This window comes from Camarhynchus parvulus, chromosome 2 (genome assembly GCF_901933205.1).
Source record: "Camarhynchus parvulus chromosome 2, STF_HiC, whole genome shotgun sequence".
In the NCBI taxonomy this organism is placed as follows: Eukaryota; Metazoa; Chordata; class Aves; order Passeriformes; family Thraupidae; genus Camarhynchus; species Camarhynchus parvulus.
The window spans coordinates 5,629,772-5,653,234 of NC_044572.1; the positions used below are offsets into that span (position 1 = coordinate 5,629,772).

Consider the following 23,463-nt stretch of genomic DNA (forward strand, 5'->3'; position numbering starts at 1 on the left):
TGAGAGAAAGACCCTAATTCACCTGGGTCTAAATGAAGTTCATCACTTAAGGAAGATCACCACATCACCACTTGGTGATTTTTCGGTGGATGGTGTAACAGAAGTTAATATTTTGAGTCCAGCTCAAGAAAAGGCCAGAGAAGCACTTGTGTTCTTGTGATCTCTGGTTTTGCAAGGCGTGGTGACGAGCACAAATTCAAAATTTCATTGAAAATGGCAAAACTACATGATGCATTTCAGTTCTCTCTGCTGCAAGCTCTTCATTATGGACACTCAGCTCACAGTCACATGCAGGGTGGTCTCTGAGTGAACGCTCATTTCAGCATGCACTTCCTGAAATGTGTGCAAACCCCAAAGAACTACACATGCCAGTTTGGTACTGAATTACATTCTCTGTCCATGAAGCCACTGACGATTTGCTGCTGCATCTCAAACCTGCCAAAACTGGAAGGTGATGATATGGAAATAGGGGCTAACTTTAACAGAACCACTCTGAAGGTACTGAGGTAAATATCACTGAAGATTTGGGGGATTTCAGCTTCACATACAGCCAGTTATGCAATTTCACTTCAGGAAAATGTAAAACAACGAAACTGAAGATTCTTTAAACAGCTGTATTCACTTGCTTGGCAAAGAGCTACGTGTACAACTCTGGAGGACAGAAACTGTCATGGCAAATAAGGATGAACATCACTCCATTTCATTATTTGACCTTATACTATCACACAGTGTTTTCTGTCAGTAGTATCATCTCTCTGAGCATGGGACATATCTGTTACATATCTGTTACACATAAACTGTCCCCCTAAATTCCAGTTATGCCAATAAATCTGGTGAAGAACCAGGGGATACATTCAACCAAGCCCAAGGTTTGGTTTTTCTCATCTTGACACAGATGTCTCAATGATATTTGGTTGAGTTGCACCCTAAACATGTATTTTTTCCCCTGAAAAAGGACCTGGGTTGTAGACATCTGTAGGGATCCAACATGAATCCCACTTGGATGGTTTCTTTCTACACACTAGGTAAAACCAGATTGAACTGTGGGGGAATTTTTCACTGCAACTGACTCTAATATCTATTCTAAAAGAAAACCAGCAGAGATATTTGATACAGGAGGAAAGCATTGAAAACATTATTCTTTTAGAAATTAATTCACTGCAAAGCACACAATTTTTGATTAAGGTATAAAAATTTATTGGTGAGGAGATTATTTCCTTGTATGTGGTTGTCATTTCTCATCAAAGGCTTTCTGTTTGAACTATTAACAAAGGCTGAACTCAATTATAATATAAATCTAATTTTGAAAGAAACCCCTTCTTTTCTTTATTTGTTTTTTTTTTCTTTTTAAAAACATGATAAAGCAGAGTTAATTTTACTTTTGCATGTACAGACTCTCAGATCTGCTGGGAAGATCTACATGCTTTTTTTCATGCTGGTCATCTTCCTGGGCTCGTTTTACCTGATCAACCTGATTCTGGCTGTTGTGGCCATGGCATATGAGGAGCAGAACCAAGCCACTATTGCTGAAACAGAGGAGAAGGAAAGAAAGTTTCGGGAAGCCATGGAGATGTTGAAGAAAGAGCAGGAGGTCAGTGAACTATGTGACATGATTAGCCTGTGGTGACTTGAACAAATGTTACCTTGGGATTCATATCCTCTTTATTTTACGTTTGTGTGATAACCAAAGTAAGAGTTTTCATGAAAGCAACTTAATGTTTATTGTACTGGACGAAGTTATTGCAATTTTTTTTTTTTGTGAAAGAAAAATTATAGTTCTCCCTGTTAGGAGTGGGACCATTTGGGGTTTACATATCCAGAACTGTACTGGTTTAACCCTGCCACATATGCTAGCAGAGAACATTAATATAGTTTGGCATGTGAGATGTTTTAATGATGGCAAAACTACATCTGCATTTGAGCACAACCCAGCTGTGTTGGTAGCTCAGCCAGAGCCCCAGCTGGACGTCCTTCCACCAGCCCTTTAGCACACATTGTTTGCCTCACTGTCTTGCTCCACCTGCTGTAAATATCCAATTTTTTGATCAGGAAGGTAAAGGTGTAGATAAACCTCTTTGAAGCACATACAGCTTCATTCCTGGAAAAGAAAACAGGCAGATCTTGAGGTTAAGATCTCCAAATTACGCAAAAGGTATGGATTTAATGTTATGTCATAAATTTAAACAAACCAGGGAGGCCAAATGGTGGATGCAGCCTTATAGCCTTAATAACAGTATTTAATTTGCATGTGGTTTGTGTGGGGTAGAAAGCTTTTATTAAACAGCAGAAAAGAACATTTTGGGTGCTGTGAACAAGAAGACAATAAGAAAATTAGTCTGAAATAACACGTAGCACTGTAGTTCAGAGAAATAAATCCTTGAAACACAATATAAACTAATATACATAATTTTCTTTTGGGTACATATGGCTTCAGGGCCTAATCCAAAGCCCATTTAAATCCTTGGAAAGAAAATAGAAAATGCAATTCACTCTTGACAAAGTGCTAGTAGTGGCTTATGAATCATTTAAGTCCTTTTAAAGATCCTCTTTGATAGTTTAAGTAATAGGTAAATGCAATTTAGTCCATATACAGCCACTTTGAACAGAGTAACTCTGCCATAACCTAAGGGAACAAGCTGAGCTCCAGCTCGTACCTATTTTGTACAAATTTTCATGTGTATTGACTCCAGCTGAGCTCTTCCTAATAACAGTCAACTTTGGTAGCCCCAACTATAATTAAAGATATTTAAGAATTTCATTTTGAAGGCTTTGATTTCAATTAAGCCTGTGTGTACACAAAGAAAAGGAACATTAAGCCCAGAAAGCATAGTGTGTTAAAAAACAAAGTTGCCCCTGAAAATCTGAATTTTTCCCATTTGTTTATATGCTTTATAATAGAGTCCTTTCTTCAGCCAACCATTTTTCATCTTCCCTGTGCCCTGTTCAGTGCAAAGGGTGGACAGCACATGACTCGAGAGCAGCTCTTTGCTTTCTCATCATTTGTTGTGTTGCCTTAAGGCAGCTTGAGCAGACTTCCCAGCTCAGGCAGTCAAAGCCTGCTTGGAAGAGGATGTGACTAATATCCTCCAAGGTTTTTCAGGGCCTCTTGCCACTGCTCAGACTCCATGTGCTTCAAAAATGTTCCTTTGTATTTGCAATATTCCTGGAGTATTATCCTAGTTTTATGGGAAGGAAGTTCAGGAGTGGAGTGATTTCAGTCCATGATGTTCACTAATGAAGTCCAGTAATTCTGCAAATCAACACTTGGCATCTCAAAGTAGACATTTGGAAGGAGAGGCTCAGGAAAATGAATTGGGTGGCTGCACCATGGAGCTTTCAGATGTCCTGCTGAGATATCTCACCTCAGAGCTACTCGATTTTAATCTGGTTCTCCAAACCTCAATCAAGATTTCAGTTTTGACTTTCTCACTGTACCGGTAAGTTCTTGCCTCAAGAGACATGGTCCAGCCACAGGAACCCCAACAGAACAGGTAGATAGGCAGGACATGGGGACATCCTCAAGCCCAGGCTGGACTGAGGAAACTGGTAAAGTGTCCCTGCCCATGGCAGGGAGGTTGGATGGACTCTAAGGTCCCTTCCAACACAAGCTGTACTGTGATTTTATGGCCCTCCATGCCATGAGGAACAATTCAGTCCAAATCCTTTTTCAATATCTGAGGGAGGTATTGAGCACAGAAACAATTCAAGCAATAGGTAAGAAAATTATAAGAAACTAAAAATTAGCTTATTTTGCAGTATGAGTGCAGCATGCTTAGTAGCAAAACCTGCAATATTTTCTATATCAACAAAATATGACAGCAATCAAAAAGGAAAACCAAAACTGTTCAGGCCAGCTTTTATAATGTGCAGTGTAAAGGGAGAAGAAATATAATTGATAGACCTGCTTGGGGACTATCAGTCAATTTATACAATTGGTCTAACACATTCCTAAATCTGAGCTTAACACCAAAAGACTTGCCAAATCTTTATGAAGAGAAAGCACTTCAGCATAGCAATTAAATCAATTGACTCAAAAAAAAACCAAACAACAAACCAACCAAAACAACCTAGACCAGTGTCTGAGCCCTCCTCCTCTCTGCTCTAAGCAGCTTGCTTATGAAAGATATTTCCCACAGGAATTAAGTTTTGTTGTGCTCTCAGCTTGATAGAGCCACCGCTACTCCTTGAAATACATGATTGATTCTTTACACGGCTGTTAAGTGCCTTCACTTTCCTTGGACTGATGCCTGTGGGAGGAAGGGAGTATTTTGCAGTGGAGAGATGATTGCCTGTTTGATTCTAGTGGCTTACAGACAATAGCACTGAGGATTCATCTGTTTCTCCTGTTCTGGGGAACCGGGAGAGGCTTTTTCTTAACATTTCTCTCTCTTCAGGTGTTTCAGCTGGGGGCTCTGCATTGGGCTGGTCTCCAGGCCACTGATGTGAGCACCACTGGTCGTCCAACACTTCCAAACCTGATCCTTGTTCCCAGAGTCCCCTCACTCCTCCTGCCTGTGCTGGGGACAGGGCTCCAGCTCCCCAGCTCCTATTGATCCTCCCTCCTGGCTGCTCATTTGCTCCCAGGGCTGTGGTTTTGGTGCTCAGGCTTCAAAATTGGGCTTCTGCAGGGCTCTCAGCAGCTGGTGTGTTATCAGCCTGTTCCTGCAGAGATCCCAGCTGATAGCCAGCACAGCATGCAAGTGCATGGCACAGCGAAGGCCACCTTATCTCCAGTTAAGCCCATGGCTCTTTCTTTGCATCTCTGGTCGCAGCTGCCTGCGCTGTGATGGGGATAAGTGTTTACAGAAACGTGCCAGCTGAGCTGCCTGCTGCTCCTGGCATCCCTCTGTGCAGGGAGGGAAAATCCCAGCAGCCAGCTGGGCTGCCCCCCTGTCCAGCCCTTCAAGGGGCTGAGGTCCAGGGGGGCTTTAATCTGAGCTTCCCCAGCTTGAGATTTTTCTTTGCCGGGCACCAGAAGTGTTAGTCCAGAGATGTGTGCGTGGTGTGTGCACACAGGCTGTTCCTTCATGATATGTCAAACAGTCTTGTGTGGGAGCTCCACATAAAAACCATCCTTTTATGCAGCCATTGCTAAGTTTTTTGATTACTTATCTCCCAAAATTTTTAATATCTCTCCTATACAACCTTAAAATTTAAAATGAAAAGTAATTTCTGAGCTGTAGTAGTTTTCACTGAAATCCTGAAATAACAATATTTATACCTTCTACAATCTTCTGTTTTAGGCACTAGCAGCTAAAGGAATTGATTCAATGTCACTCAGTTCATTGGAAATGTCACCTAAAAGTACAAAAGAGAGAAGAAATAAGAGGAAGAAAAAGAAATCTTTGGGGGGAGATGAATATGGGGAAGACCAAAGGAATCCCAAGTGTGACTATGATGATGGTCAAAGGAGGATGGTAAGCCATGGTCTGAAACATCACTTGTTCCACACTGTACTTTCCTGGACAGGCCAGGCTCTGAGCAAGGCAATTTAAACTGAAACTTTTAGAAGAAGCAGGTATTTAATATCTTAACTGATATTAACATAGCAGATACAGCATACAGTCTGTGCTAGAACGGTGGAAGGAAACGTATTACCACTTTATTTTTTAAATGAATTTAAAATGCCCATTAAACATTTTTATAAACCTGTTTTTTTCAATTTGTTTCCTTTTTTTTTTTTTTGCCTCAAGATTACCCTCAATCTGGTTTATTTTCTTTCATTCATCTGATTATATCTCTCCTATGCCTACTAGAGATAAAAAAATATCTTAGTGGAAACCTACAAGGCTTAAAAATAAAAGAGAGGAGGAGAAAAGGAGGAAACTTGTCTCTGAGGGCTTTTTAAATATTATACAAAGATATTATTAACATTTTTATATTCTTTTGCTAGTTGCCTCCAAGTCAAAACTTTGTGGCACTTGTTTCTACTTTCTATTGCAGGGAAGAAAAACAGAGTGACAGTGTTATTAAATAAGGTTTTATGTAAATGTTCCTGACATGCATGAATATGAATCTGCCCATGCTGTATGTATCAAGGGATCATAAATAGCTCCAGATAATTTGTCTTTGTTTAACTGAGGGCAAAGTTTAAATCAGTTTGTTTTGTTGTTTTGAATAGCCATGTAATGGGCTAAGTCCTTTTCTATTTTGTTGTCAGTGAATTTAGGGATACTTGGCAGCCATAAAAAGCTCATAAAAAACATGTAAGTGGTGTAAGTAAATGTGACCAATTAATGACTCCCCAGCTCAAAAAATTTACCCAGAGCTGGATTTCTGTAGATGATATGCATTTTTAATCCAATTGTTTGTGTTGGTGTCTCATTGGTCAAGAGGGTTGTGTAACAAATTGCACCTTTTCTAAACCCAGAATTGCTCTTTAGCTTCATTCTGGATGGGTTTCAGGACACCACGTGCCAGAAGCACCGTGGATTGGAGCTGTGCATTTTCAGTTTATTTCTCAGATTAATATTCCTTGTTTTCACTTTTCGCCCCTGGATGTCATATATGCATGAGAAGCATGGGAGACACATTTCAAAGCTTATAGTAAATCTTCTCTGCAAGGCTGTGTCTGGCATGGTTGGAGGGAATAAGGCTGAGTCATCATTCAGATGCTATCTTAGCAACTGGAAGTGTGTTGCCATCAGAAATCAGTCTCAATGACCGTGCCATGGAAACCCAGGCATGGATTTCTGACCAGCTGAAATTTGGTAGCAATCCAAAAGGGTTGTTTTTAGTGAGAAAGAGCCTGGGTTTTGTACTCCTCCATGTACCAGTGTCACTAAATAGCATCATTACATAACTCAGTGGTATAAGCTACAGCACAGAATGAAATCAGGCTTCATTTGATTTGTCTGGTTTGTGGGTGCTGTGGCAATCTGACCTCTCTTCAAAGATACTTGGCTCATGGGAAAGTTCTGAAGAAGCTGGAAATTCTGTGCAGGCATAAATTCAAAAATATGTTCTGCCTAAATGCTCTTACTCCAGTAATTTCCTCTTTAGAGAGAAGAGAAAGGGATAGACTTGAATTCCTCACACGTTTTCTGAAGATCCTTTTTGCTCTGCCGGATTTTAGGTGTGTTTAGTCCTTGGCTACATCTTGCTGATGCTCTGGCAGAGTTGCAGTCTCACTAACTGACGTCAGAGTGGATCGTCAAGGCTGATATTTAAGTGAGGGAGATTGCTGTGTACTGAGGTTACCTAGCCCTTAAGCAGCCATGTGCACTGAGATAATCATTTTACAAACTAATAAACCATATCCCTCTTCTTGCTCTTGGTTTGTTTTTTTGTTTGTTTTTTTTTTCTTTTTCTTTTATCACCTTCTTCCGTCGTATTCTGCTTCTTCTTCTTCCCTCTTCTTCTCATTTTCCCTGCAGTTCATTTCCTGCCCTATTTCTTTATCTATTCTTCTCCCACTGCACTGTTCCTTCCCTGGCTGTTATGAAGATGTGTGATAATGGAGTAGATTGGAGCTGGATCCCCCTTCCCTGCTCCTGTGTTCCACTCCTTGTGCTGCCTTCCCAGGTCCTCTGGCACTTGTCCCATGGGGGGGAGTAGAAGCAAAGGAAGTATCACGCTGTGAGCTGAATGCCACCTTGACCCTTCCTATTTCAGTACATCTTTAATTGCCAAGTGTCAGACAAATACCTAAAGGCTAGGAATGGCTGTCCAACCTCTTAACTTTGAGGAGCCTGAGTACCTGTAATTAAGTCTCTCTTTCTCTGAAGCGCTTGGTTTAAAATGGAACTCACTGCTCTCCCCCAGAACTTCCTCGCTCCTGAAAAACGTGTTGCAAAATGTTGTTTCTCTTTCCCCTTTTTCCTTTCTGGGGGTTTCCAGACTCTCCTTGGCATTAGTTATGGTCCCAGTGCAAACTTGGTGAAGCGCAGAACGAGCCACGGAAGCGTTTTCAGTTTCCGACTCCGTGGCAGAGACACTTGCTCCGAGACAGATTTTGCCGATGATGAGATCAGCATCGCTGGGGAAAATGAAAGCCACCGGGGCTCCCTCTTAATTCCAAGATCTGGGAGGCGTCCAAGCGTGCAAAGTCAAGTGAGCCATAGTTCTCACCCTACTACTCCCAACTACACCCAGACGGGCAAAAGGAACAGCTCAGTGGATTGCAATGGTGTGGTTTCCCTGATAGGAGGAGGAGGCACCGGGGCACTCCACCCAGACCCTACTTCTCCTGCAGGGTTACTGCTCCCCCCAGTTATTATGGAAAAACCTGGGACAGGCGACCTGGTGAGTACTTTATAACTTTTGTATGTGATTCGCGCTCTCGTTTCCTTCTAAATGTTGTTGGAGATTGCTGTAATTTATTTACACCACGTGGAGTCTATGGTGAGAAACCCAGACCCACCATTCCAGACAGGGTGGGAAGACAACAACTTAAAATTCACTGAGAAATGTGTGCCTAGTGCCTCATCAGGGAGGTTTGTGCCTTCTGGTGAGATTTTCTCTTCAGAGCTGTCAGGAGCCAAATACCTAAATCTTGAGTTTGACAGAGACTTTCTTTTCTTGAAAGGACAGTTTTAAACTTGATTTCTTTTGACTTTTGAATACCTGACATTGTCTGGTGGATAGAAAATTATGGTTTTGAAATTATTCCATGAATCTTGCCATCTTGAAACTGTGTTTTCTCTTGCTGGTTGGTCCTTATTTTCATCTGACCTCTGCTCTTCTCTTGGGTTACTTGAGGAGGGCTGTTCCTTCAGTCCAAAGGTAGTTCCCAGAAGGGTTTAGCATCCAGTTCAAATAACACCCAGGAAATATGACCAGATGATCAACAGATTTCAGCCCTTTTGCAGATTGCCAGCATCTTTGTTGCAGAGAAACACCATGAGATGGTGTTTTAGCTGCTACACAGGCAGAGCAATCTGGACAGGTTGCTAGTTTGAGATAGTGGGAATTTATCTTTTCTCATGTAGATAATCTGCATTGAAGCTCATCACTTTCAACAGTCTTTAAAATGATGGAGGTCACTACTACACTTAGTGTGGGCAGGATTAATTTCATTTTAGGGATCAAAACCAGACCAGAATAATCTCTCTCCTTGGAAGTGCCTTTTTCCGTTCACTTTAACCACAAGTCTTACATTAGGTGAGATAAAGCCCACTCAGAGTAACAATGTGCCAAAACTGGGTTATGTTGGTGGGGGGAAAAAAAAGCAAATGTGATTTTAACATGTATTAGCCAAGGTATCTCCTAAAGAGAAAGGTGAGTGTGATGGATCCCAGCTGTGGTGTCAGATTATCAGTAAATTGAGAAGCAGTTTTTGTCTCTGGAGCCAAGCAGCTTTATTCCTTTCAAGGTTTGGACTGAATTTTTTTCCTCACCTATCTGGGCATTCCCTGTAGTTCTGCAAATAGACTCTCACACCACCCATGAGAGAAGGGGCCAGGCTACGTGTGGGAAACTGGTTGGTGTGAGAATTATCTGTTTTGTTGACAGTTTTGAGACTGTTGCTGCTTTTTCTGATGTTCACATCTTCCTTCATTTAGGACTTTGGTAATTCCACTTTTACTCTCTGTGGACAAGGATGACCAGTCCTGAGACAATTCTGTACCCAACAGAAATGCTGTAGATAGAGAAGTTTTACTGGATTTAGCTTTGTGGGGAAAAAAAAAAAGAAAAAAAAAAGAAAAGTGTGTATTAAAGGAGCTGGGGAAGAAAATTTGTTCATCTGTTTAGAAAAAATTCAGAACCAAAGTTATAAGATCTCAGTATGTGAGTAGAGGATGTCCCCTTTTCTCTGTAAGGAAAGCAGCTCTGCAGGCTGCTGAGGCTGTCCCAGCTGTCAGAAAAAGCTTAGCAAAGCACAAGAGCACTCAACCCTTCACAGGGAATATCAGTATTTTACAGGATTGGGTCCTGAGGTGACAAGGAGGCTCTGAGCTCTGCTGGCATTTATTTTCATTTGTCGGCTTCCTGCCTTTTGGATAAATAGATGTTGGAAATGGAATGGCCGGGGTGGGGGAGCTCACTTGGCACTTCCCTGCCCATCTAGGAAACAACACCCAGGCTCTACAGTAACAGATGCTCATCCAGTGATGCAATGTGAAGAATGTTGTGTCTTTTGCAAAACAGGTTTGGTATCTAATCTATCCAGAAGATGTGAGCTGGAGTTAAGGGCTAATTGGCAAGGGGCCTGTTGCTGTACAGATGTATTCACTGCAGGAGTCACAAGCACTGGGCACAAACCTGCAGCCTCAGCTGTGGCTCAGGCATGAGGAAATAGCAAATCTGACCCCTCAGCCTGCTTGGAGATAAATCAGCATGTTTCTTGGCTTTGCATTTCATGATTTTCACCTTTTTCATGTTAAAATTCATAGGTGAATTTATTCTTTGTTAGCAGCTCTGGCTTCTTTTTACGATCTCTTGATATGTTTGGGGAAGGTAGAAAGAAAGATGTTGCAGTTACCTCATTAACCTCACTGACCCTTCTGCTGTTATTTATTTTGAGCAAGTGTGAGCCCATAGAAAAGGACCCACTTGGGCTATCTGTTGTATCTTTCATGAGCAAGAAATGAAGGGCCGGTCCATGAAAATGCATCACTGTAACATGGCTTAAGGCCTGACTTGCAGCTTCCTGAGGTGTAACTCTGGCTTTGCTCATGCAAATGGAACTCCTGGGTAGATGGAGGTGGAAAAAAACCACAATTTAGAGCATTAGATTTTTGAAGATGCACCTTTTTAAGTCACTCTGTGATGCTGAGTAATATCAGATGAACACAACACACACCCATCAGACTGCTACTAAGGGGGGGTTCACTGAATTCTGATTTGGGGAAAGCTTGAAGGAGCACTTCTGATTTAAAAGACAGAGCAAACATCAAACAAGATCTGACCATCTCTGGTTTTGCATTTTCAACCTGTAGGCCTTCAGTCACAAACACTGACTTAGGCTATAGCTGTCACAAATTATCCCAAAGTGGGTCCCCCTCAGGTTTCTCCAGGAAAGCACAAACCGTCACTAACCACTTCTGAGCATTTTAGCCTGATCAACTTCAGCAATATTCACTCTGAACAGCAAAATGGTTGGGTTGGGACCACAATGAACGACTTCTATGCCTTTGTGCCATTGTAACTGCTACTCCCTGTCCCAGCCAGGGACCATTTCCCCACAGGAATGGCTGCAGGTGGCAGCTGAGCTGACATGAAAACATCTGTGCGGTTCAGCTGCCCTCTCTCCCAAGAGAGAAGTGGCTGCAGCAGTTTATCCCACTGTTCAGGCTGGTGACTCAGAGGAGTGACATCCTGGCACTTGGCTGCAGGAAAGCATGTAAGATAAAAAAGCCCAGTTTCAAATGCTCTTCAGATGGCCTTGGCTGCTTGGCACGGATGGATGAGTGAGTGTCCATGAGAAAACAAGTGTGTTTGCACTGTCCATCTCCTCTCCCTAATTCCTAAATCCAGCTGAGGAAGAAGGGAGGATTTTAGGTTATCTCAATGGATGGTGCTAGAGCCCATCAGTCTCATCAGCTGGGGCAATTTTGATGGCCATCAGGTGTGCTGACCATGGTCAGCATGGTCCGTGCTGAGCAGCCACCTGCCCATGAGCTCATCTGCATCAAAGCAGTCCTGAAAGTCACCAGGGGGTCACAAGAGGAGGACATCCTACCCTCTACAGGGAGCCCAGGAATCTCTGCACACTTTGGGTGTCCCCATGCCACAAGAGAGTTCCCCCAAGGAGTTGTTTTTAGTTAGAAAGAGCCTGGGGAGCTCATGGGGAGCATGGAGGGTTCAGAGCTGTGAGGGTTCCACCCAGAGACCATGCAGAGGCGATAGGGAGAGCAAAGTAGTGCAATGTGAAAGTGTGGTCTGCAAAAACCCTTCACAAAATCAGGTCTGGGTCTGGCAGTCATCATCTGAAGGGGAAGAGCAACAGGTGGTCAAGTCTGAGGGGTGCAGGGAGCTTGTCCCAGTAAACCCATGGCAAGTCCTGGTCACTCTTCTGGAAATGCAGGGGATTCAGTCAGGGCTGTCCTGTTCTCCCACCAGCTTTCTTCAAGTGGTGCAGCTGCTGATTTTATCAAACTTACCCCAGTGTAAATAAGACATAAGCAGGACCTGGTGATTATGCTAGAAGTCCTAATTGTTTTTGTCTTGACCTGAAAGTGAGAGTTTTGAAAAATTACACATTCTTATGCTCCTGCTGATGCCTGGGTGACATTTTGGGTTTTGCCTTATTTAGAGAAATTCTATATATTATGTAACTTCAGGGCACACAACAACCTAAAGGTTCTGCACCTTCCTGCAGTATTTATTTGTGGCTTTGCACTGCTCTGTTGTGTCTTGGTGTTTCTTAGTTAAGAGGTGAGAATAACACCTCCCTTCACAAGGTATTGATATGCTTGGGCAGAATTTGATTTAGTTAATGAGCTCTTACCTGGAGCTCAATTTATCCATGGATTCTGATGAGGCTGAGTGAGATCTCACCTGTGGCTGTCAAGAACTTCTAGAGGGTTAAGGAACACACAAAACACCATCCCTTCTTGCCTCCTAAATCCAACTGGAGCCATTCCTGTGACAATCCAGGGAAATCACAAGATTTTTAATTTAACCTGACTTTACAACTGTTCCAGAGGTTGGGAGTGGAAGAGGAATGGATGCAGGACTGAAAGAGTGGTGGTTTCCAAGTGGGCACTGGCTGTTAGGTGGTGATCTGTGGGAGCCCAGGAAATTCCTCTGGCTGCCCTGGAGGACTCAAGACCCTGTCCAGGGGGCTCAGAGACTTTGGCACAGAGCCCAAGACTTCTGTGCCTTTGATTTAACCCTTGGAAAAAACAATTGCCAACCTTATATGAAGAATTACAAGCCACGAAAGTTTAAGTGGAATGATAGTGAATTTATCATGGGGTGAAAAATAGATTTTTTGAATTTTTAGAATGGGGGTTCAGGGGGCAAGATGGAGGAATCTGGGCATGTCCAGCCTTTCTCCTTCTTCTTCTTGGCTTTCATCTTCTGGGTGATGTTGGCACTTTTAGATTGGTTTAGAGTAGAAGCTCACTGTCTAACATAGGTGATAGGTATTGGAAAGTAATTGTAAATATTGTACATGTAGTTTTAGTATAAAAAGATAACAATGCCCCAGGGCAGGCAGAGTGCCTCTGTCTGTCCTGCTGAATGGACCTCAGCAGGCCAGGAGAAAGAATTTTATAGATAAGAAACAATAAACAACCTTGAGAATGAGAACTGAAGAGCTCTGACTCCTTCTTTGACTGCTGGGCTGGAAAAAGAGACTTTCTAACATATCTTGGAGTCACTCTGACCAGCTAGAGATTCCGAGAGTCATCCCCACTGCTTTGCTGTCCTGGGGCACCTCCTAACCAGAGCTTCCCATCAGTCCAGGAGTAGGGCAGGGCAGCCTGTGACATGGTTTTGGGGTGGACAACAAGGCTGGAGTAACCTGGGGACACCCTCTTGCACACACAGCCTTTCCCGAATTTCTTCTTGGTCGCCCTAATGCTTTCTTTTCTAGGAAACTTGAATTGCTGAGCATTGCTAGATTGGCAGGAGGGAAAACACCTGGAGAGGGACCAAGCTGTTTATCAAGGGACTGAAATAAAGATTTAGGAATTTATCTTTAGATGATATTATTTCAAAAAGAAAAACAAACAAACAAACAAAAAAAGACCTTGCTTTTTGTTTCAGCTAAGCATAAAAGGCTTTTGCTGACCACATTGGTTTGAGGTTTTCATGTTCATCCTAAAATCACCCTGGGGTAAAATTTCTCTCTTTCACTTTTTGCTTTGGCACAGGACTGGTGAAAAGGGAAAGTGTTAGCAGTTTCCATGTTCAGAAATAAAGGTCAACAGAATAAGTCATCCAAAAATCCTCCAATAAGTTATGTGGATAAAAGCTCCCTCTGATGCTGTCACACAGAGTTGTCACCACAGCTCTGTTTCTGCTCATTTCAAACTTTGCTTTTGTACATTCTAAGTGTAAATCACTCTGGTTTGGTACAAATATTTCAAACTGATTTAGTTTAAGGTGCATGTCTTTAAATAGTCAGGCATCCCCAAAATTAGGTGGTTGTTTTTAATGCTGTGCTCTATTATGGCCACCTCCAATTTCATTAAATATTTGTGCTGGTGCCTTTCTGGGTCCATTGCTCATGGTATGGCTTGCCCACCTTTTTCTGCTTGAAAAATTTTGAAGTGTACAAGGAAAATTAAACCTCTCCTGGTTCCCAAAAATGGTCTTTAAAAATGCTGCTATGCTTAAGCCCATCTTCACATAATTGTTTTGACATAGTTCAAAACTGTAGGCAGTGAGAAGAAAATTCTCTGTTATGCATCCTCATTTACATCTAAATTACTGGAAAGTATATTTGTCTCTATAGAATTTAGCTAATCCAAAGGAGGAACTGTTTCAGTTCATCAGGGGGCAACAGAAATAATCTTTTCCTGCTGGAGGTGCCTATGTTTAACTCTATTGTGATTTCTCATCTGGATCCTAGGGACCCTCCTTGCATAACTGTGGGGACTGCTGTTATTTTATGCTTAATTTCTATAGCAATATAAGTACAATGAGAAACTGTGCCTGTGTGTGTTCTCTCAGAGATGATAATAGCCTTTATGCTGCCTGCTTGTCCAGTTCCTGGAATTGTTTCTGTCTCACAGCGCAAAAGCTGCCAGTTCCTTGTGTGACTATCAACCATCTCTGTTCTAAAATAAATAAAAATAGTATAAACCCAAACCCACACATATTCCTTACATATGGTAAAAGCTTATGACCTTCCTTAAGCAGCTTTAGTAATTTTAAGCAATTCACCTGGATGGAAACTTTCTTTCCTGGAAAAATTCTTCCTAGTAAGTGACAGAGTGGCTACGTGCTGGATTTACTGCTCTGTTGGCAAATCTTTGCCCAGTGGCAGAGGCTGCCACACACTGCTGTGTCTCTGCTGTGTGCTGGTGCCAGGGGGCTGGCAGGGAACAGGGGCTTGGTTCAGTTAAATAATTTTTTTAAAAATAGGAATAATGAACCTGTGACTGTTTTTCTTTTGGGTTTCTACCGCTTTGCACTTGTGAATAAAAGGTGGCTCTCAGATAAAGGACTCTTGGGAATGAGGTTGTCTGATGACATGTTACTGGTACATCCTATGCTTTAGGTCAGATAGGATGGCGAGATATTAGAGCTTAAAAAGACTGAAATAATCCACAGAGGTTTGAAATGTGAGGTTTTCTTATGGTTCATTTTGCAGAGGCAAACTTGTGCTTTGGGGTTCTTTTTTTTTTTTTTGCTTTTCCTTTCTTTTTTGTTTAAATTTATTCTACTTAAAAAATTGCCTCCCTCCTGTTTTTCTGTCTAGCTATTTCTTTTTGGTACCATGTATTTGTTATGTATTCCAAACTGCTGTGAATGATTATGCAATTTTGTAGATGCTTTCTTCATTAATAAAACATTTGTTGTTTCATTGGTTTTTATTGGATGTTTTTGAGGTGAAGGAAATCAAGCAAACTAATGCATCTGAAACACCATTCCTGGTATTCCCTGGCTCCTAAGCCAAGGAGAGAGTTTTCTAGTTGTGCATGACTCTCTTTGAAGAGTTTCTGGTTATAACTTTCCCTTTGAGATGACTTAGTCTGTAACTCAATGGGCAATGAGCAGATTCAGTTGAGTTTTTCTTTAAAAGGACATTTTAGAGGGGAAATAAAGGCCATTTTGGAGCATCACTGTTTCTGACCCAGCTAATGTTTTAAATTCATTCTTTCAAAGTTCTTACTCTTCTCTGGCCTTGCAGTGGTTGGTGTTTTTACTGTTGTACTTGAAGTGACCTGGGACCAGCATCCTGGTTATCATTGTCATGGTCAACCAGTGGCCAAACATCTTTGCCCTTTGCTGGGGATATCTCCTGCCCTGAAGAGGTCACAGTCCAGAAAGTCAGCTCATAGAGCTTCAGCACCTTTCTTTCTTGCTTTTCTCATGGAATTGCCTTTCTTGAAGAGCATTTTTGGTAGAGAAATGGTGAAAATGAGAGATCCTGGGTCCCTGGGCACGAACAGCAGAGCTTCTACTTTTGGCACATCTCAGTTGGCATTCCAGGTGCTGATCAGGGGGGTCAGGGCCATTTCAGACCCAAGTGATGAGAAGATCCAGAAGACTGAATTTTATTCCTGTAGCTCATTTGTCTATGGAGAAACTAAAGCAGCTACTCTGATATCTGAATAAACCAGAGGTTCTCATCTTTGTAGGGATTTCTTCTCATTTCCTGTTTCCTTGAGCTGTAACACAAGAGCCATCAGGATCCATCCTTCTACACCTGTCTTGTTACACAGTGTCTGGATGATTGAGGACCAGGGCAGGGGCTCTTAAACATTTATTTTGGGAAACTGAGGGTCTCAACCAGGAGGTCTTTGACAGAGAATGATGTTAAACCTGGCTTTCCCAGATTCTTGCACCTCAACCACTTTTCTTTCTACTTGTGTGGGATCTGGAGGAGTAAACCAAGTGGGATTTGTTCTCTATATGAATTGAGAGCTTGTAATAATAAAAGCCTTAACATCTTGCTCTTGTGAGCTGACAATATAAAGTGTTTCATGCAGTGTGTGTCTTCAGCTATACTGTATTTCTGTCTGACTTCAGAAACCCAAGCCTACAAAAAGCAGAAAACCAATTTAAAATGAGACATTAAACAAAGACAGTTTGGGAGTTCTGTTTTTCTGGTATTTGATTTCTTTGGGATTTTTTTTTTCTTGAGAAACATGAGAACAAGGGTTAGGTTATTTTTTCCTGAGAAAAAGAAAGCTAAGTCTCTCCCCTAATTATGGAGCTTCAGAATCCATAACACCAAAGATCACCACAATGACAATATGTTCCTGAGATTTGGCAGTGTTTCAGAACAAGGAAAAGCATGTGTTGGGGAGTCAGTTTGCTTGGTATGATATCAGAGGTCTGCAATGGAGCTGTTACCCACGCCCTTTTCCTTTTCTAGCTGTATAATTAAATACTTAACACATTTCAGAAATAATGGATTAATTGATGTAATTAAGCAGGCCTTCTTTCACAAGCAAAGAGCATGGGAAAGCAGCACTGCTGTTCCTCTGGCATTGTAAATCTTCCTTTATTTTCACCCACAGCTTACATGAAGGTGAAGGGCAGAACAAATTCTCCAAAATTGCTCAAAGTGCCATTTTCAAAAGCTGTGCCCCACCAGCATGCCTTTAACTCAGAAGTCAGTGAGCTTTAGACTCTTCAGATGACAAAATTAATGCTTAGGCAGTTTTGAAATTTCTACCCAGTATCTGCCTTGGATTTACTGTGCTGATCCATTGTGTTCCTTTGAACAGACTTCCCCCTCGGACGAGGCAAGCAAGAAACAGCTTTTAATGCCCCACCGGCCCTCAGTGGACCACTCAGAGGAGCCCTTTCAGAGGCAGAGGGCAGTGAGTGCTGTCAGCATCATCACCAGTGCCCTGGAAGGTAAGAGACATCCTCAGTTTCCCAGCTCAAAGTCACATCTGTGTTAAAAGGCAGGGAAAAAGTGACACAAAATGCCCTAATATCGTTTTGAAAGAAGGCACTAAGGGTAGTTATTGCAACCCCTATATAACAGAGGCAGCACAATCCTTATCTTACCCAAGGACTTGTAAAAATCCAGAGAAAAATGCCATATAATCAGAATTGGAGCTGTAAGATTTAAGATTTTGTGCTGTCGTGGTGTTAGATGTGCAAGGGCTCGCTGGAGTGCGGGGTAGCAGAGCACCAGCCTGGTTTTGGGCGACTGACTGTACGTGTGCTGCTGCCTCATCTCTCTGGGGCTGATGGGAAACCTGGCATGTGCAGAACCTCCAAATTAGAGGAGAGGAAACTCTCAAAGTCTCTAAGTCTCTCACAACAGGGACACTGCAGTGTGGTCTGTGTTTGAGTCCCACCACGAAATTTGAGGATGCTCGAAGGATGCTTTAACCACACAAATATTTCTCAACGACTTTTTCCACTGTTCTTCTCATGAACTGCAGGAGGATTTTCCTCCTCTGGGTTTTCATAGGCAGGAACTTTGCATGTTCCTCTTGCAAATTTATTGACAGCAGGACAACTCAGAGCAAGACCCCCACATTCCCAATCTTTTGACTTGTAGCATGAAAGGGCTTCCTACAATTTCTTGTGTGTCCTATGCTTCAAACAGGGATGAGAGAGGAGGTAGCACCAAAGAGCACAGCAAATGTCAGTCAGGAGCACAGTAGCAAGGGAAATTGTGGATTCTCCTGCAGTCTAATTCTCTGTGTGACTGATGGACAGGGACTCACCTTAAAAACAGGACCTGGACATTGCCAGTGTGAAACCACAAAGCCCTTCCTCTTCCTCAGCTTTTTACCCTCCCCATGGTTATATTCAGCAGCATTGTGGCCAGAAGATATATTTGTGTTTGAATGAATAAAGAGCTGTGTTCTTAATAGGGCAATAATTGCTTTGGTGTATTCCAGTGTTTAATGTACTCTGCAAAGGTTTTATTTGTTTTCTGTGGGGTTTTTAGCAATTAGTTTTGTGACTGATTTGCTCTCTTGTAATGTATTAAGAATGCCTAAAAGGCCTGGACTTGTGGAGTTCTTGTTTATTTAACGGTATTCTTCTATTCCTTTATACCACAGAGATAGGGGCCATCCAGGCTAGGATAACTCAGAGGACATGGCACTCAGGAATATGGTTTTGTGGTGAACTTGGCAGTCAAGGGATAACAACTGGAATCAGCGATCTTAAATGTCTCTTCCAACCTAAATGATTCTATGATTCTATGTAGAAGAATCCCTATTAAAGATTTCCTAACTCCCAGACTTTGATTATCATTGAAGTTGAATACTTATTAACAGGGAATATCAGATCAGAATAAAATATATCACAGCATTTAACCATATTCATGGCTGTAAGATTTGTGCAAAACCTTGAAACAGCCAGACCAGAAATCCCTTCCCCTTTACTTATTTGGTTTTTGCTCTTAGCTCTTGGGCAGTCAACAACTGTCTGTTTTTCCAGACATTACAAAGCCTTGCAGACAAGAAAGAACCTATTTCTGTTTAAATTTAAAAATAAGAGGAAAGGCATCACAATGCTGGTTGTATTTTTTCTGATCATTTTTAACAGTAGCAGAAAAAACAGAGGCTAATTTTACTTTTCCTTTTGCAGATATTAGAAAAAAATTTAAATATCTTGTGTTTTCCAAATATCATATTTACTGGGAAAGGATGTGGATTATTAATTGATTTAAACCATTTTAATGCCACATCACTGCCAAAAGGCAACAGTCATTCCCTCCTCCTTCCCTGTGTTCCTGCACTTTGTGTGATTGGTTTTCAGCTGGAGCAACAAGCAGAACCAGCTCACCCAGAAGGTCCAGGAGCACAAAAGCTGGCAAAAGGAGAGAGAAATAACATGTGGCTGAGGCTGAAGAGGGTGAAACCAAACCTTTTAGCAGCAACCTGGACTTAAAGGGGCTTATGTTGTGAAGAATACGGTCTAGATTCACCTGGAAAATTAGCTCCTTATTGACTGCCCTAAACACTTTATTGTTTTCAAATGCAAGTTTCAAAAAAAAAAAAAAAAAGGAAAAAATGCATTGAAATGCATGGTTCTCAAATAATTTTAGGGTTTGCCTGTAAACCCTCTCTTTGGAGGCTGGAAAGAGAAATTTCTTGGGAGAAATTTGATTTCCCAAAGATCTCAGAGCAGTGTAGATGTGTGTGCAAAACCTGTGCAGATAGGACACCATAGAGTATTTTGAAAGCTTGATGGAAGACACCTAATACCACAGTTCTGTTGTCCTTTGAAAAAAAGTGGATCAGAGAATCTGAGGGAAAATTCTCCAAGATCAGCAGGTCCAACCTTTGACTGAATACCCCCATGCCACCAAACCATATTGCAAAGTGCCATGTCCACTCAGGTTTTGAACACTTCCAGGGATGGTGACTCCATCTGTGCTTAACCACTGTTTCAGTGAAGAGATTTTTTTCCCAATATCCAATCTGAAGCTCCCCTGGCACAGATTGGGGCCATTTCCCCTTGTCCCAAATGCTTCCTGCCTTGGGAGAGGAGGCTGTTTATGAACTGATTGAAATAACAGCCTTGGCTGAAGTTTTCCTGTTATCAGTGCAGCTTCTAATTATATAGACTAAAACCATAATACAGCATTCCATGGCCATAAAGGAATCAGAAAAGGAAGGCATTAAGCAATTCTGCTGATCATTGTCATTTAGCCATTAACTGTCTCTTTTTGGACTTTTCTTTTTTTCACCATTTAACACAAATTATACTTATGAAGCTATTTCAGTTCTTTTGTGCATAGGTAAAATGAGCATGTAAAAGTGGTATTACAGGCAATATTTTAAGAGCACCTTTAAAAAGCACATTTTTAGTAGTGTTTTGAAACTGGCTTATGTGCTCCCTGATTTTGTTTTGGACTTTTCAGAAAAATCAGATATTTAATGCTTTTTTGGATTGCACATCAAGGACAGAAACTCTGTTGACAACCAGTGATACTCTGGTCCTCAACTACTTAAATCAGCTTTAAATATTGGATTTAAGCTCTTTCATCTCTTATCTGCTTTAAAAGGTATTACTTAAGATACTTTGAAAATGTGAGCAGGGAATGAAAATTAGATATTCCAATCGAAGTTAAATGAAGATAGTGTGTTTTTATCCATTCGAAATTGGCAAAATGGAAAATAGAGCAAGAATCCAAGCCTACATATAATACTAGACTTCACATTTTTAGTGTGATTCTCACTTTTTGCCTGTGACACTTCTAAAAGGTTTTTGCTTTCAGAACAGGTCACTGTCTGCTAAGTGCAGGTCAACTGGCTAAAACCCCAAAGTGTGTAATTTGCCAGCCTGTTAGGACAGGAATATTTTTATCTTTGAAAAAAGTTTGGGGTAATTTGTGGGCCTTCGTTTGTGTAATGAGTAATTTTAAGTGTTCTCTTGTCGTATAACTCAGTGTGAATTGACTGTGACTTTGCTGCTTGTGACTTAGAGCTTGAGGAATCACACCAGAAATGTCCTCCCTGCTGGAACCACTTTGCTGTTAAATTCCTCATTTGGGATTGCTGCCCACTTTGGCTTTTAATCAAGAAATTTGTCAAGTTTGTGGTCATGGACCCGTTTACTGACCTCACCATCACCCTGTGCATTGTGCTGAACACGCTCTTCATGGCCCTGGAGCACTACAAGATGACCAAGGAGTTTGAGCACATGCTCTACATAGGCAATTTGGTAAGTCAGCCTGAACTTGAAGTACCACCTGAGGGGTGAATTTCCTGCTTTTTAAAGTTTTGGCCATGGGAATGTCCCACTTTGATAACTGCCAGCGTTGTTTTGCCTTTGTGAAGCAAGTCTCTCCTTCTGAAGAGAACTGAATGAGGAACAAGTGTCTATTTTTAATCAAGCTAACATATTCTGGTGTTATTAGTAACCATTAAAGCCATGGTTTTGGGCTGTTCCTGATAGATATCTGTTTAAGGAAATGAGATAAGAGAAAGGTTAATGAGCTCTATTCAGGTTTTCTGGTAAAGCACCCATAAGGCAGAAGTTCTTGGTGACTAATAGTGACTTTTATGTTAAAACACAAAAATACAGAAAAAAAAGCAAGGCAAGATCTTGGAGGGAAGTGGAGTTGTGTTTGATCATGGGTTGATATCTATGCTGGAAGATGCCTGTAGTGCATCTTCTACATGTGCTGAGTCCTATGAAAACCCCAGGGCAGAGGGGACAGGGAGCAAAGCATGGCCAATGCTTTGAAGGGAAATTTAATGTGCAAACCAGAGCAGGTGGGTGTAGGGATGCAAAGCAAGCAGAGACCACACTTGTCCAAAGAAAAGCAGAGGGACAGTCCACAGTCAAGCTGCAGGGACAGCAGAAAAGCCTTTCCAAGGGCAATGTGATACAATTTGTGACCCAGAGGGCCACTAAAATTCTGCAGTTACAACAAAATGGAGTCTTTCTCTTTAATCATCTTTCTCTGAGTTATATTTAAAAGTTGCCATGTGTTACTGCTTTCAAACTTAATGTTTAGAATCCTTTTAATTGTAGAAGAGTCTGAATTAGAGACGGGACAGGCCATCTAGCTCTGGCATGGTGGGATTGCCCCTAAAATGTAGTGGCAGCAGCAGAGATATCCTATAGGAACATAAGTGCTCTGGAGAATCTGGAAAGTGGATGCAGCTAAGTTTGCATTTGAGGAGCTCACAGCAGAGGTCAAAAAGCCCTTTTTTGTGTGAAAACAGAGGCTGCAGTATCTCAAAGCTGGATTAATGTCACCTAATTTTAGGTATTTACAGTGTAGGAGTCTGTGCCAGTTGTCTTTGTCTCCTTTTAAAGTCAGTGGAAAGTAATGGAGAGTTTCAAGCCCCATTAATGTGATGTTGTAGTGACATTTACTTTTGGATGAGGTGAGCAGTGGCCTGTAGGGCTGTGACTGCAGTAGCCAGTGACCACAGTGGGATCACAGAGAGACACTGCAGGTGTGGGACCTGACTTTACTGAGAAGCTTCTCATGCTAGCAGGTTTGAGTGGGTAGCAGCAATAACCAGGCATTTTTTATCAGTCCTAGAATATGGGATATAACATATAGATTTTTTTTTCTTTACCCTGGTCCTTGTTATTTCCAGCTCTGGCCTTCCATGGGTTGAGTTTGAGGTTACACCTCTAGGCTGTGGGACCTGCCTCCAGCTTTTCAGCTGATGTGCCTTGGCAAATCTCCCTCTGTTGTTGTGCTAAGCAGAAATCCGTTTGGGTCTCTCTTGCTCCAAAGCCGTGCTCTTGCCCTCTGCAGAAAGCAGTAGATAAGGATAGCTTGGAAATCATCTTACAGGACTGTACCCAGCTTCACTTTGCAGCCAACATTCCTTCTTGTTGCTCAACAATTTGTGGCCTTCTAAGATGACTTGAAAAAATTCCTCTGCGTCCATCAAAGCAGGTGGCAAAGCCTCCACTTCCCTCTCTGGCACTTGGGATAGTCAAGGTGTCTGCTCCTCACTCTGCTTTTGGCAGATCAGCTTCCCCCTTTGCAGACCACAGGCAGTGAAACTTTAGCCCTTGGCTCCCCTCCTGCCAACACAGCTCCTGTAGACCTGCCAGGGCTGAGCAGGGCTGTGCCAGGTGCCATCAGGAAATTAGACACTCAGTAGAGACAGGAATTTTTGCAAACAGGGATATTTTGCAGAGAGATGCTTTTTTTTTTTTTTTTTCCTTTTCCAGAGAGGGAAATTTTACAAAGCAAATTTTGCAAAGTTTTGACAGAAAAAAAAAGAGAAGAAAAATCTCACTGTGTGTTTCTTAGCTCTGCCTAGAGCTATTTCTCTTCCATGTGCTAAAGTGTAAAGTAAGCAAAACAGCCTGCCTGCATGTTTTTGTAGCAGGCTGATGGCTCAGGGCTCCCCCTCTCCTGAGATCCCAGGAGTCTGGGTCTGTGAGAGCCCAGCCTGCCTCAGCTCACCCTCACCAGCTTTACTAAACCCCCGCAGAACT

General features: G+C 41.9%; 1 protein-coding gene across 1 annotated transcript in view; it reads left to right on the forward strand.

Moving 5' to 3' along the window:
• The window catches only part of LOC115917405 (sodium channel protein type 5 subunit alpha-like), a 215,495-nt gene that overhangs the window by 92,837 nt on the left and 99,195 nt on the right, over positions 1–23,463 (forward strand). The window contains exons 10-14 of the mRNA XM_030971429.1: positions 1,394–1,591; positions 5,244–5,417; positions 7,840–8,244; positions 17,295–17,427; positions 20,972–21,210. Of these exons, the coding sequence (XP_030827289.1) occupies positions 1,394–1,591; positions 5,244–5,417; positions 7,840–8,244; positions 17,295–17,427; positions 20,972–21,210 (1,149 nt within the window). The remainder of the gene's footprint in view (positions 1–1,393; positions 1,592–5,243; positions 5,418–7,839; positions 8,245–17,294; positions 17,428–20,971; positions 21,211–23,463) is intronic.